Source organism: Anabrus simplex, chromosome 10, assembly GCF_040414725.1.
Source record: "Anabrus simplex isolate iqAnaSimp1 chromosome 10, ASM4041472v1, whole genome shotgun sequence".
NCBI lineage: Eukaryota > Metazoa > Arthropoda > Insecta > Orthoptera > Tettigoniidae > Anabrus > Anabrus simplex.
The window spans coordinates 9,011,398-9,026,843 of record NC_090274.1 but is presented as its reverse complement, the minus strand read 5'-3'; the positions used below and the strand labels follow the sequence as shown (position 1 = coordinate 9,026,843).

At 43.0% G+C, this 15,446-nt stretch overlaps 1 protein-coding gene across 1 annotated transcript in view; it reads right to left on the bottom strand.

Moving 5' to 3' along the window:
• Positions 1-348: 348 nt before the first annotated feature.
• The window catches only part of LOC136882183 (dentin sialophosphoprotein), a 137,935-nt gene continuing 122,837 nt past the window's right edge, over positions 349-15,446 (bottom strand). The window contains exon 2 of the mRNA XM_067154736.2: positions 349-6,483. Coding sequence (XP_067010837.2) covers positions 1,742-6,463 — 4,722 coding nt within the window. The 5' untranslated portion in view covers positions 6,464-6,483 and the 3' untranslated portion in view covers positions 349-1,741. The remainder of the gene's footprint in view (positions 6,484-15,446) is intronic.

Here is a 15,446-nt window from a genome sequence, read left to right as displayed (position 1 = left end):
TGAATCCAAAAACATATACCATTTGCTTCTTGTTGCAACAGAAGTTAATTTCAGCTGTCACCTGACACACTTTGCTCAGGAACTATACGTTCCAGAGAAATCAAAAACTGAATACAATTCTCTAACTAGGTAGAAGGTACAGGGAAGACTTGCAAACATATTAAAAGTTTCCTATGGCACTAAACACCTTCAACATTTTGAAGGAAATATTTTTTTTGAAAGCCCATTTTAATAGGAAGTATACTTTTTTGGAAACAATTGTGTCTTCATTGTACCTAGTAGTACTGTTAACTTGCACTAAAAGAATATAGTAATAGAGCGGTTTTTCCCTAGTTGATGTCAGAGATATGAAGGTTCAAAATGGGCCTTAAAACGTTCGGATTTCACATTCAGGTACCCTTAAGTGAGGAGCGACATGTCAACTTATTGTCTCGCTCTATCAGCCGGCTTTAGAAATTAAAAAAAAAAACAAGATCTGCAGTTTTCCATACGAGATTTTCGTTGCCACTGATTAAATTATTTCTTTTTCATCATAGGTTTTTTTACATAAAAAATGTTTCATTTGTATATAAATATAATCAAAAGCTAAATACTGCATCGCCACTGAAAATAACCTAACAACCGTATACACGTCCCGTAGTTGATACAACTACGTTAGCTAAAGTAATTCATTTCCGCTCGACAATATTTAAACAAAAAGGCCTGTGTTTCAAAATTTGCAAGGCATTTGTTTTTAAAACAACGGGAACCTTCAAATCAGTTCCACTTTTTTTGTAGGGGGAGAAATACGAAGGTAGGTCAAGAAGTAAGTTTCCCTGTTTCATCCAAAGAAACACAGCTTGTAGCTGATAGAAGATAGTCACACCAATAAATTGCGTGCAGTTGGTAAACCAGACGCTTGATTCAGTGACAGTTGCAAAATGGCGAAGTTTCTGAACGAGTGGTCACGGGAGGAGGTCTGAATAGTGATCCGTTTTTCTGCAGGCAAGAACACTTTTTACCCTATCAACATTCAGAGCAGAATTTTCTCTATTACGTAGAGAAAGTGATTATTATACTAGTAATAACAGCCGCACGGCCTCGGATTCCATTTACAGGCATTTTCATTTGGCGCCATCTAAGCTGCGTGCGCGTCAATTTCGAATTTCCATTTTACACTACCAGGTGGAAGAGTAAACTGGATTTCTCTTGGGCGACCTGTTGCCGAGATTTGAATTAATTTTATCGGTTGAAAACCGTATGTAATACCAGAAATATTTTTACGTTCCGACATGGAGTGTCGAATGGACTTTTATTCCGCGCGCTTCAAAAAAACCCCAAACCTCTACAATATTGGAAACCTGAAACCAACACTCTGCTTCTGATCTACAGAAGAACCTAGAGAAACTGAACAGTAATTCTGAATCGGAAAGCAGAGACAACTAACTTTGTAATTATGTTTACAAGATAAAGAGAGCCGCCGAAATAAAGGTCAGTTCTTTACTTTCATCCGTCTTTACCTGTTCACCGAAGAAAACATCAGGAAGACTTACTTTTCGACTTCCCTACGCATTTGCCGTACATAGCTCTTACTTCCCTAAAAAGGGCTAGTATTATAGTTAAAACTACCGACATTCAACAAACTAGTGTTCCAAATAAGGGTTTCGACCAAAACAATTGTCTTCTATCATGTGGTTTGGAGATGAAGGCCAGAGTGGCGTATATCTGTTACAAGAGGAAAACTGCAGGTCGAGCGAGTCTCTCAGACTGTAGGATCTGTTCCTCGGTTTACAATGAGGATTGGCCTCTTGGCCACCGAGTCTGGTAACTCCTTAGCGACCACTTTGACGCGGCCCGAACTCGGAGACACTGGCGCCGCCACACCGTTCCCGTTGACTAGAGGAGCGGTCAGAGTACCATTTGGCTCAGGCTTCTTGGCTGTCCCATTAGCATCCTTGTTCTGCGCAGGTGCAGGAGAATCCGTCTCCGTGAGAGGCTGTTTCTCCACCACGACCTCGGGGACGTGATTCAGATCGCCATTCTTCAGGGGCTCCTTGTCTGGCAGTTCGCTGCTCAACGCCGCTTCTTTCTCCTTGGACATGAGAGGTTCTCGCGTCTCGTCCACTGGTTCCTCCTTGCCCGGTGGTGGCTTGCTGTCTATCAACGGCTTGCTCACGTCTTGCAGTTCCCGCCCGGGGTTTTCAACATCCTTCCTGGGGGAACGTTTCCGTTTCTGATGACTTCTGATGACCGCATAGCCTAGAAGGATCACTATAATACACATGATGACACCTAACACGATGTAAGATCCAGCGGAATTGCTCGCAGAATCCTGGGCTGCCTCTTGTTCCACACCCGACTCCTGTTTTATGTCGCCATGCGTTTCATTTGCACCGCTTCCACCCTCTATCTCCACTTCAGCTGCTTTGTGCGTTGAACTCTCTTCCATTTCTGGTTGATGAGTGGTTGTTTGAACGAGATGAGGACCAGCACCTTCTACGACGTTCACATTAACTCGAGGAACTATCTCTTCTTCGACAACGGGTTCTTTCTCAGTTGTCACATCCGAGTCGTGGTCGTGTGGTTCAACGGGTGGAATAATAGGGATCTCATCGAAGGAACCATGTCCAGAACTTTCCTCTTCAAGTTCAAGAGAGTTGTCAGCAACTGCACTCACTGTAGTTCTCTCCAAGTCATCCACAACTTTGGTCTCGGTGTCATTCTGTGCTTGATTTGAAGTATGAATAACTGAATGCACGCCAATAGACAGAGGAGCATATCCAGAGCTCTCTGACGTATCCTCCGTCGATGATTCGGTCACAGACTCTTCAAACCCAGAACCTTCGAGAAGAATAGGCGTTGAGTCTTCGTGGACTCCGGAACCTTCTATTTCTTCAAACATGTAGTCATGTTTCCCACTGATATCTTCAAGCTCCTCACTTAAATCATACGCTGCTTTGGATTCTTCATATTCCATGAAGATGGCCGTCTCGTTCCTCTCACTTGCAAAGTGAGTTTCGTTACTGGGACTCTCCACCGCGTCTACAACAGATGGCTCCGTTGCGTTTTCCGAAGTCGGAGGAAGACCAAAAAATTGATTGTGATTCTCAATCTCTTCCTCGTATTCTCCTTCTTCCTGAGATTCCACAGAGCCACTGCTTTCTGCATTCCATTTCATGAGTTCATCAAATTCCTTTTCGTCTTCTGATGAAGTTGTCGTATGCGTTTCATTTCTTTCACTCGCGTCTACCTCATGATGTTCATGCAATACCTGTTCTTCCTCGTCATCAACGTTGTCTTCTACTCCTCTATCATCGTTGTCCTGATCTTTGATGTTGTGTAGCTGGTCTACTTCAGTGTCTGTGTTTCCCTCGTGATCTTCATCCTCACTGTCTTGAGGCTTGTGCTCGTTTGAAGAAATGTCGTGGAGCTCGTCAACCTCGGTGTCGTATTCGACTTGGTCTTCATCACTGCCAAACACCTCCATTCGAGATGAATGGTCTGCGTGGTGCACATCGGAGGTTTCATTCCGAGTGTCACCGGCCGGAGATAACAATATATGAGTCTCCTCATTGTCATTGTTCGTATGTTTCTCCGACTCTTCCTGGCCTTCTTTTTCTACTTCTCCTGAAGATTCAAACGCGTTTCCAGCGACGTCTTCCTTCGATAGCTCATTCAAACTATCATCCACTTCTTCACCCGTTTCCTTGGGTTCATTTTCGCTCACGGTTGCATGTGATGCGTGTTCCTCTAGCAGTGAGGGAACATCCACCTCACTGATACCCTCTTCTTCTTTGTGGTGCTCGCTTTCCATATTATCCTCATTTTTTATTTCATCATGCGACTCTTTCATTTCATCTCTACCCTCGGCGCCGTCTTCTTTATTTTCCTCACTCGTTTCTTCCAACGAATCGCCCCCGGAAACGTGGGATGGAATATCCTGATCTTTATTTTGAGGTGAGGACTCGTCCAAAGTGCTGACTACCTGCTCATGCTTGATTTCTTCATTATTTGTCGCGTCTTCCTCTTTTTCTGCTACCGCGATATTCTCTGACACATTGACTGCTTCCTCCTTTTCGTCTCCCGTGTCTTCGTCCTCCTTATTTTCCTCACCCGCCGCATCAACGTGTTGGTTCTTGGCTGACGTGTCATCTAACACACTTTCTGCCTCTTCGTTTCCTTCTTCGTTAGCTGGAGAGTTATCTGTATCCTCAGAACTGTGTGGCGCCGTATCAACGTGTTCGTTCTTTGACGACGTATCATCTAAAGCACCCCCTACCATCTCTTTCACCTCTTCACTTGCAGGAGAGTTATCGGTGTCTTCTTCTTCGTCTTTATTTCCGTCATCTGCAGAACCGTGTTGGTGCTTATTTGACTTATCATCTACCATATCATCTGCTTCTTCTACACTTGCTTGAGAATCATTGCTGTCTTCTTCCTCCTTAGTAACGACACCCTCAGAAGCGTGCAGTGCCGCATCAGTGTGTTGGTTCTTGTTGTCTTCTACCACACTCTCTCCGTCATCTTTTTCATTTTCGTTTGCTGGAGAGCTATCCGCGTCTTCTCCGTCTTTATCTCCGTCAGCCTCAGAGGCATCCGGTGCCAAATCCACTTGATCGTTCTTAACTGAAGTATCATCTAACACGTTCTCTGCTTCAACGGTTTCTTCTTTACTTGCTGGAGAATTGTTGTCGTCTCTATTTACAGGAGAGTTATCCGTGTTTTCTTCATCCTTATCTCCGTCATCCGCAGTGGAAGGTGCTGCCGCATGAATGTGATCGTTCTTAACTGACGTATCCTCTGCTTCATCAGTTTCTTCTTTACTTGCCGGAGAATTGTTGTCGTCTCTATTTACTGGAGAGTTATCCGTGTCTTCTCCGTCTTTATCTACGTCAGCCTCAGAGGCATGCGATGCCGCGTCAACGTCCTTGTTCTTGCTATCCTCTATTACACTCTCTCCGTCATCTTTTTCATCTTCATTTATTGGAGAGTTATCCGTGTCTTCTCCGTCTTTATCTACGTCAGCCTCAGAGGCATGCGATGCCGCGTCAACGTCCTTGTTCTTGCTGTCCTCTATCACACTCTCTCCGTCATCTTTTTCATCTTCATTTACTGGAGAGTTATCAGTGTCTTCTTCGTGTTTATCTCCGTCGTCCCCAGAGGTATGCGGCGCCAAATCCACGTGTTCGTCCTTATTTGACAAATCACTTACTACACTCTCTGCTTCGTGGTTTTCTTCTTCGTTGTCAGTGTTTTCTTTATCTTCGTCACCCTCGGAGTCAAGTGTTGACTCATCGGCTAACGGACTTTCTCCCATTTCCTTGTCCTCTTCACTCGCCGGAAATGTATCTGTGTCTTGTTGCTGTTCCTTGTCTTCATCACGCGAAGGACTATCAACTCCCAAGGGTGGAGCATCTTGAACATGTTCCGAGCTATGAGTGTGAACGTCTTCGGGTTCTACGGGTTTGCTGACATCGGATTTAGCCGAACCTTCGTTTCCCTGTTCTGTTCCGTGAACATCTTCTCCAGAGGTTTTTTCTTCATCGCCTTCTTCATCGTTATAATAATCATCTTCGTCTTCGTACTCTTGCTCATCATCTGGTATATGGCGTCTGATACGGTTGTCACTGTCAGTCTTGGGGCAGAAATCTCTCTTTTTGAGGCTGAAGAGATCCACACCTCTGTACTCTTTGGGATACACGCAAAGCACGACGTTGTTCATAATGAAATCGTATCGAATTTTTAAAGTTTCACATGTGCAATGGATTGGGTTTCCAGAAATTTCGACATGTTCTAAGTGAGAAAGATTGTGAAACTCGTGTCTTGAGAAGTGTCTTATATAATTGTTGCTCAAGTCTAAGGACACGATCGACTGAGGGAACCATTTCGGTTTGATAACTGTTAATCGGTTATTATCCAGTTTTAAGTGCTTCAGACCGCTGAGATTCTTCAAGGAACTGTCAGAAATGTTACTTATTTTACACGATCCTAGGTCAAGAAACGCGAGTTGTTTCGACGTCAGGAATGGCACTTTCCCCAAGGGATTTCCTCGCAAGAGAAACCGTTCGAGTTTGGGCAGTTGATTGACTGCCTTGGCGAGCTCTGACGGGACGGCGAAGCGGTTATGTGAGAGATCTAACACTTGTAGCTGGCGCAGCCCCGAGAACGCTGCAGGGTACACCTTATGTAGCCCCAAGTGGCTGAGATAGAGACGTTTGAGGTTAACGAGGGGTGAGAAGAGGCCGTCCTTCAGTGACAAGTGATCACCGAACTCCTCCACTCGCAGCACTTCCACGGAATGGGCGATGTCGGAGATGTTGTGCAGACTCGAACAGTTGGCAGCGCGTAGACCATCCACTTGGTAGCAGTGGCAGGCTGGAGCGCAGTGTGAATGTGTAGCTCTCGCGTCACATCGTGCCAAGTGAATGAGGATGAAGAGACACACGAAGAGCGAGGTGGCGACACTGCAGACTCTGGACGCCATCGCTTGCAGCACAGAAGTTCCTGGAACAAGAAAATACCACGTTACTGGAGCGGTAACAATGGAGACTGTGGCAGTTCCTGAAACAAGAAAATACCACGTTACTGGAGCGGTAACAATGGAGACTGTGGCAGTTCCTGAAACAAGAAAATAGCACGTTACTGGAGCGGTAACAATGGAGGCAGTGGCAGTTCCTGAAACAAGAAAATACCACGTTACTGGAGCGGTAACAATGGAGACAGTGGCAGTTCCTGAAACAAGGAAATAAGAGCCGATTGCAGAAACGATGACTAGTTTTAAGTCTTAGACAATGTCTAAATCGATCACGATCTTCCATTGCATAAACCATGTTCAGCCGGTGTTTAGCTAAACATCGTTTAAAGTTGCAATATTTGTTCGAAGATGGAAATAGAAGTATCTTCCAGGCAACTCTTTGCTTGTCGCAACCAATGAAATTGGTCGGTGCGCATGCCAAACGTTAGTGAGCTGTCGTCTTCCTAAACATTACACAAATGTGGCTGAACATGAGCACTGCTTGCCTACAGGTAAGAATATCGCTTTCGATGGAAATGACTTGCTACCCTACGAGCAAGTGCTACAGTACGGTGTAACCGAATGAGTTGTACGGGTCATACAGATGTAGCTTGTATCCTGGAGATCGTAGGTTCGAAACGCACCATCGGCAGCCGTGAAGATTGTTTTCCGTAGTTTCCCCATTTGTACAGCATGAGCTCAAAGTTGCGGAAAGAATTAGCGCGACGAGTATCCGAAAAAAACCTGACACACAACACACAAAACCTACTTTGTAGTCACTATTATGTGCGCTGTATGTGACAGCCCTCTGACGATCGGGACAAGTTGTTATGATATGGATGTAGTCGAACGTGGGTTGGCGACTACACGGCCCTTAGCTGAGCCCTGGCATGAATTCCACTTGTGCCAGGCTCCTCACGTTCACCTATCTTATCCTACCTCCCTTGGTCAACTCTTGTTCTTTTCCGACCCGGGCGGTTTTACGTACGGAGGCCTACGAGGTCTTTCATTTCCACGCCTTTCGTGGCTCTTATCTTTAGTCAATACTTTCATTTTTCGAAGTGTCGATCCCTTCCATTTTTTCTCTCTGATTAGTGTTAATAGCGGGTGATTGCCTAGTTGCACTTCCTCTTAAAACAATAATCACTACCAACTTTATCGGTTTTAATTTAAATTAATTTATTACTTTCTACAGGATTTCCATCGCAATTACAGCAACATTTTTTTTGTGACACAAAGTTAAATTTCAAATAATGATTACGCAATATTGCCTAGTTTCACGGAAAAATGTTTCGTAAAATTTGTTGTACAATTAATTTTATAAAAATTTGGTGAAAACAAGTTGTGTTGCTCACGGTAAAATTATTTTATAAAATCCGTTGAAGCATCAAGATGGCCATCTATGAACTCACTCCTGAACTAGGATGTGCATGTGCTGCCATCTATCGATAAAATTTTAAACCAAGAATGAGCTGTTCAATTTACAGTGTGTTTGAGAGTATGGCTCCAACAAACAAAGCAAAACTTGCTGCTTTAGCTGCACTTATATGTTGTACAGTGGTAAAAAGGAAGAAAAGAAATGCCAGGAAATGCTGGAGTCAGTTTGGATCAAAAGAAGAGAAGAAGGTAGAGGATTGCTGTCCTTGGTCAAAAATTAGTTGAGGTTAGAAGACCAGCATTCATATAAGAATTCGGCGATTGTGTTTTCTGGCCCTCTTCTTGCATTTCTGTTGTGGTGAAGTGGCGTTTTAACTTCGTACAAACAAGGATATTTCTGGTATTCGTCAGTAAAACACTAACAGCTTCCTTAGTCCACCCGGATCCTGCCATTTTAGAAAGAAGTGTTTGTTTACAATCGAGCTTCACAATCTTCTCACGACGTAGCGCTAGTATCATCGTGATGTCAGCTTCGCTGATTGGTTCGTTTCATAAAATTAATTTTAAGGAATAGAACATGTCCTATTTTACGAAAAGGTTTATAAAAGGTTTTATAAAACTTAAATTTGACCGTGAGCAACAGGCATAACAAAAATCTAATCTAATATAATTAATCTAACTTGTCATTATGGGCGTGGGCATACAAGTCATTGTTCCAGCATAGTTTAATATACTGTACGTACAGTGTCGTATCATAACTGTCATCTGTGCATGCCAGCCATGAATTCTTTTAAAAGTACTCTCATGTGTGGTGAAACCAGGAGCATTATTTTCCCGAGATACCCTCTTACAGACAGTGCATAGTCTATAATGTGGTGGATTTTTATTGGCAGATGTTCTAAATTTTTATTTGAAAAGTGTTAAAAGAAATCCTGAAGCTGCGCGAGGCACTTGGAAATTCTAGGATTACCAATTTGCGAATTTATTATTCTGTAAAGGAACCTTACCTCATATTTCTGCCTTTGATGTTCTAAACTCTTCATTTCTAAATTTAATAAAAGTTCGCTGTACGATAACGTATGCGCTAAAACGACAATAATATTAATTACCATCACCACCGACTCGCGTCTCAAGAACCGTATTAGAACCAAAGGACCCCAGCACAACGGGGCTGGCCATAATCTATCTATCTATCTATCTATCTATCTATCTATCTATCTATCTATCTATCTATCTATCTATCTATCTATCTATAAACGAACAATTTCACGCGGCTTCGCTCGCATGGATTTCGTAATTTGATAGAAGTAATCGTTCCTCCGTACAGCACTAAGACATAATCTGAAAATTTCCTAAAATGTAAAAACTCACCGAAAAATTGAGTTTCACTTACCCCAGAACCTCTTTGTAAACCACGTTTGTGGTATTGCCTTTTAGGGCTAAGATGACCATGCGACACAGAACTGTACATGTGAGAAACATGTCCTCTCTCAAGTCGAAAATAATAAAATAGGCTTTCGTGTTTCTTTAATTTTTTAAAAGAAGTTCCAAATACCAATTTGCACGTCTGTAACATCTTCAGTTTTTGAGATATAAGTATCATCTTAAATTTGATTCAATTCCTTTTTTCATTTCTTTTCAGCCCCCCTTAAGCGGATTTTTCGAAAGCAAAAAATACGCGTTTCTTTATTTTTAAAGGATTCCAAATACCACATCTGTAAACTGTTAAGTTTTCGAGATTTAGATGTACTCATTTAAGGGCAGTTGCCTGCTGCCATTTCTTGGTGGATACAGTACTTTTGTATCCATCTCTTGGCACAGGCCAGAGCAAAGTGTGGCTTCCACCGAAGTCCCAGTCTCATCCATGGCTGTGACAATATGGAAGCTGCTGCGGTATGGGTGGTGCTGAGTAATGACATTCAGAGCACGACTAGTGCATCTGAGTGTTATGAAAGGTGTTGCTCATAGGGTCAGTCGTGCTGCAATAGCACTTTCTGACCCAGTGAGGAAAGCAATGGCAAACTACCTCACTCCTCGTCTTGCCTAGTACGCCTCATTTTGGTGCTGCCATTGGTTTTTGCGGTTTCCTTATAACCGCATAACCTTTGGTGGTGCTATTTGAGGATCCAACCAGCCTCTGGGCTGATGACCTAACAGACATTTAAGGGCATACTGAACGATTAAAATTGTCAAAATCGTTATATTTTTTGTTTTTATTTTTTATGAATCTGCCCTTTAAAATTATGTATAATACAATCATGATAATTAATCATTAGAAATTGCCATAAATTTAATTTAAACATGCGCTAGCAATAAGAAAATTGCCAGCAATGCCAGTGAAAACGAAATGAATTACATTGCCATAACTGGTGCACATATTTAATAGCAAAAGAAGAAAGAATTACCTGTGTCCTTTCCAAACACACACATCTTCCTCTTGCCTGTATGAAGGAAATAAACCCTTTTTTTAGAGATATGTCCTACCTCGAAAAGTTTCTATCTTCATGGTAAAAGTCGAAACTCCAATGAATCGGTAAACAATGTTATATGGTCTCGCATTCCTAAAGACACTTTTTCTGGGCATAAAATATTAAGATTTGGATTTCTGGATACAGTGTGCAATTTTAATAAAGGTAACATTGCCAAATGTCATGTATTACATGAGTTAGGACTAAAAGTAGGAAGGAATTGTGTGAATGCCATGAAGAAGTTGGACCGAGAGAGACTATGACAAGCTGAAGGAATGGCTCAGGGACAGGGATGCAATGAGATATGAACACATGTGAGAAAAGTTTTAAGTGCAGTTTTCTCAGTTTCTCAGTCCGGCTCCATAGCTAAGAGGTTAACGTGCTGGCCTTTGGTTACAGGGGTTCCGATAGGGTCGGGAATTTTAACCATAATTGCTTAATTCCGCTGATGAGGGGGCTGGGCGTGTGTGTCGTCTTCATCATCATTTCATCCTCATCACGACGCGCAGGTCGCTTATGGGTGTCAAATCAAAAGACCTGCATCTGGCAAGCCGAACTTGTCCTCAGACACTCCCGGCACTAAAAGCCATACGCCATTTCATCACAGAGCTGTGTAATTTTCACCATCAAACTTTCTTATATTGATTCACATTTTAAAACGGAGGGATTTCTTTATTTTAGCGATAGTCTTTGACATTTGACACTTTAAAAAGGTTATTTTCTGACTCACCTGAAACCCAATCAAATAACGGCTGTCTTAATATGTTAAGTTATCATAACTTTATTAGATCCTGAGGAAAACGAAAAATTTAACATTGGCGAGATAGGCGGTTCCGTGTATCCCCTTAAACAATTCACTCCCCTTCTTATTCCCTTAGCGACGGAATATCCAAGAATTCTTCCTTACTGAGCACCTACCTATCAATATATCCCCAAATTTTCATTTCTTTACGTCCAGTAGTTTTGGCTCGGTGATGATGAATCAGTCAGGACATGTTATTTTCTATATTTAGATAGAGAAGAGTGGTTAGAGAGTGACGAGGGTAGACAGCCCTTGAGCACTGGCAGCATTACACAAGCTCAGGGTAACAGGTGAGTGAATCATAGCAGCTTGATCTTAACCTGGTTGTGAACCAAGGTTATTTGCAACAGGTTCTCCTGTCCTTGACCAGCTGGTCACAGTCACCCAACTGATCAATTACTCTACCTAACTTATGTAAAAAGTTTTAAAAAACGAGCTTAGACTTTAAAACTCGCTTCCGTTTCGCTGCTCCTGTGTGCGGCTAGTAAAGGTGCGGGGAACTCTTGACTCGCACCTGAAGTTCAAGTGGTGTAGCCAGTGCCATTTTAAAGTAATCAAACCGGCCAGCTAAATCTCTAATTATAATTAAATAAATAAATAAATAAATAAATAAATAAATAAATAAATAAATAAATAAATGTCCGCCTCTGTGGTGTAGTGTTTGGTGTGATTAACTGCCACGTCCGAGTCCCGGGTTGAATTCCCGGCTCTGCCACGAAATTTGTAAAGTGGTACGAGGGCTAAAACTGGATCCACTCAGCCATCCTCGAAGTGGATTTCCGTGCTTTCCCACTTCTCCTCCAGGGAAATGCCGGGATGGTACCTAACTTAAGGCCACGGCCGCTTCCTTCCCTGATCCTTGTCTATCCCTTCCAATCTTCCGATCCTCCACCAAGGTTCCTGTTCATCATAGCAAGTGAGGCCGCCTGGGCGAGGTACTGGTCCTCCTCCCCAGTTATATCCCTGACCCAAAGTCTCACGCTCGAGGACACTGCCCTTGAGGCGGTAGAAGTGGGGACCCTCGCTGAGTCCGAGCGAAAACCTACCCTGGAGAGTAAACAGATTAAGAAATAAATAAACAGAGAACCCAAACGAATTTTCATTTAAAATGTTACATTACTTGATGTAAAGTATTTAATCAGAATGTTATGAGGAAGGAACATAGGGGACAAATCGGGGAAATATTTGTTTATGTATGAAGAAAGAAAATAATCTCTTCTCTCGTATTGTTTGATACTTAAGTGAATTGTTGTTCAGTCTTCAACCCAAAGGCTGGTTGGATCCTCAACAGCTCCGCCGTCAGCTGTCATAGATGGCCTAAGCATCACTGAAGATGCATACTAGAAAAAATGAGGAGTGAGGTAGTTTCCCGTTGCTTTCCTTACCGAGCCAGAAGTTGCTATTACATTTCAGTCCGCCAAGCCCACTGAAATGCATACACCAACAGGGACTGGTTGCATAAGGAATGGCATTACTAGCATCGCTCATACCTCAGTCACTTTCATATTGTCAAAGCCAAGGATGAGACTGAGACAGATCAATGGAAGTAACAAAATTGCTCTAGCCTATACCAGAAGACATAGTAAACAAACTCGGAAGATATTTAATTTCTAGTCGGGACTGAACAGGGAAATAACTAGGGAAATGTTTGATACATTTTCCAGGTTCTTTGAAATCATTTAAGAACACACTAGGTGGCAGCGCTGGATGATGACTGGCAGATTGATGAACGCTCCTAGTGTATGAACTCGTTTATCGTTAAGGAATGAAGTCATGGCTATGAAAAGTGCAATTTCTCTTGTACAGTCCTGTATTCGTCCTTGTACTTGGAAAGTGGTGTGTAAATACTCGCTGATTGAAAAGGTGCAGGAGGTATGACGTCACGGAGCTGCAAGGTCTGGCAATCAATAGAGGTGTTACCGGGCTGGTGATGTTAGGATAACCGCATTCGTTCACTTCATCGTGGGTTTACTGAAGCTCGACCCTGGTATAAGGTAGCCGTGGATTCTAAGATCGCAAGTAACACATTTGGTGTTTAAACTCAGCCATTTGTCCCCCGCTCCCCTCCCCTGTAGGTGGTAGGCGACCATACATTGACGGAGCCCCATACTAATACACAGGAATGTTTTCTTACCCCTCGTCCTGTATAACCATCAAACAAGATCTGGCACCCCTCTTGCCGCAACACGCAAACCACACTGCCGTTTACAACCGCTCCTTCATAATCTCTGCGCCCAGGTCATGGAATTCTTTACTTGCGCACATTCCCTCTCATCGCTAATCGTAAGTGCCTTGCTGATTAGTGTACCTACTTCATTTAAGTCTACTTTAGTTATTACTTATTTTAAAATAAAGGATTCTACTATTATTATTATTATTATTATTATTATTATTATTATTATTATTATTATTATTATCATCATCATCATCATCTGTTTACCCTCCAGGTTCGGTTTTTCCCTCGGACTTAGCGAGGGATCCCACCTCTACCGCCACAAGGGCAGTGTCCTGGAGCTTCAGACTCTTGGTCGGGGGATACAACTGGGGAGTATGACCAGTACTTCGCCCAGGCGGCCTCACCTGCTATGCTGAACAGGGGCCTTGTGGAGGGATGGGAAGATTGGAAGGGATAGGCAAGGAAGAGGGAAGGAAGCGGCCGTGGCCTTAAGTTAGGTACCATCCCGGCATTCGCCTGGAGGAGAAGTGGGAAACCACGGAAAACCACTTCCAGGATGGCTGAGGTGGGAATCGAACCCACCTCTACTCAGTTGACCTCCCGAGGCTGAGTGGACCCCGTTCCAGCCCTCGTACCACTTTTCAAATTTCGTGGCAGAGCCGGGAATCGAACCCGGGCCTCCGGGGGTGGCAGCTAATCACGCTAACCACTACACCACAGAGGCGGACATTATTATTATTATTATTATTATTATTATTATTATTATTATTATTATTATCGTAATTTCTTTCTTAATCTGTTTACGCTCCAGGGTTGGTTTTTCCCTCGGACTCAGCGAGGGATCCCACCTCTATCACCTCAGGGGCAGTGTCCTGGAGTGTGAGCCTTTGGGTCGGGGATACAACTCGGGAGGAGGACCAGTACCTCAACCTCACCTGCTATGCTGATCAGGGGCCTTGTGGCGGGATGAGAAGATTGGAAGGGATAGATAAGGAAGTGGCTGTGGCCTTAAGTTATGTACCATCCCGGCATTTTCCTGGAGGAGAAGTGGGAAACTACGGAAAACCACTTCGAGGATGGCTGAGGAGGGAATCGAATCCCGGTCTCCGAGGATAGCAGCTACACCACTGAGGCGGACACTATGGTTATTGCTATAGACCTATATGTGATGTACTGTATACTGTTCTAGTGGAAGAGAGGGCCGCGAGCCCTAATTTCGTCACAAATAAAGGCATTATCTACGTATGAAGTACTCTCAAATTGGGAACGAAGGTTGGCAACCTTGGTTGCTCTAGGTGAGTCCGGCCATTAATTCCACTTACTTGTGTGAGGCTCCTCACTTTCATCTATCCCATCCCACCTCCTTTCGTGAATTCTTGTTCTTTTCCGACCTCGACGGAATTAGAGCGCTTTCATTTTTACGCACTTCATGCCCCCTTCTCCTTTTTGGACGATATCTACATTTTTCGAAGTGTCCGACCCCTTCCATTTTCTCTCTCTGATTAGTGTTAATAGAGGATGGTTGCCCAGTTGTACTTCCTCTTAAAACAATAATCACTACCACCTCGTTTAGTAACACACCTGCAGTCACGGAGTCTGTTATCGGCTTTTGTAATGAAATTTTCACAACACCGCCACTGATAAGTAATATTCTAAATCAACTTTCCCATGGGCAATTTTCCTCGGGAGTTTTATGTTTAAGACCCCGCTTGGAAACTTCCTCTTGTTGAATTTTCTGAACAAAGTATAGCTAAGATCCCATCGTTACTAACTTAATACCGAATTTCATAAAAATTCCTCTACGGACAAAAATTAAAAAAAAATGAACCCACATAAGCTATTATTTGTCCTGTGAGGTGTAAGAAAAACAGCATCAAGTTTATATTCAGAAAAGTAGAAACAGAAATACTATCTTATAAACACAGACTGACAGGACAATTCCCCACTAGAATGCCTTTGCTGGCAGGACCTAGTAGTGTTTACTATGTCTTCTGGTATGGGCTAGAGTAATTTTATTACTTTCATTGATCTGTCTGTGTCTTACCCTTGGCTTTCACGATAACGAAAGTGACTGAGGTATGAGTGATGCTAATAATGCCATTCCTTCTGCAGCCGGTCCCTGCTATAAAT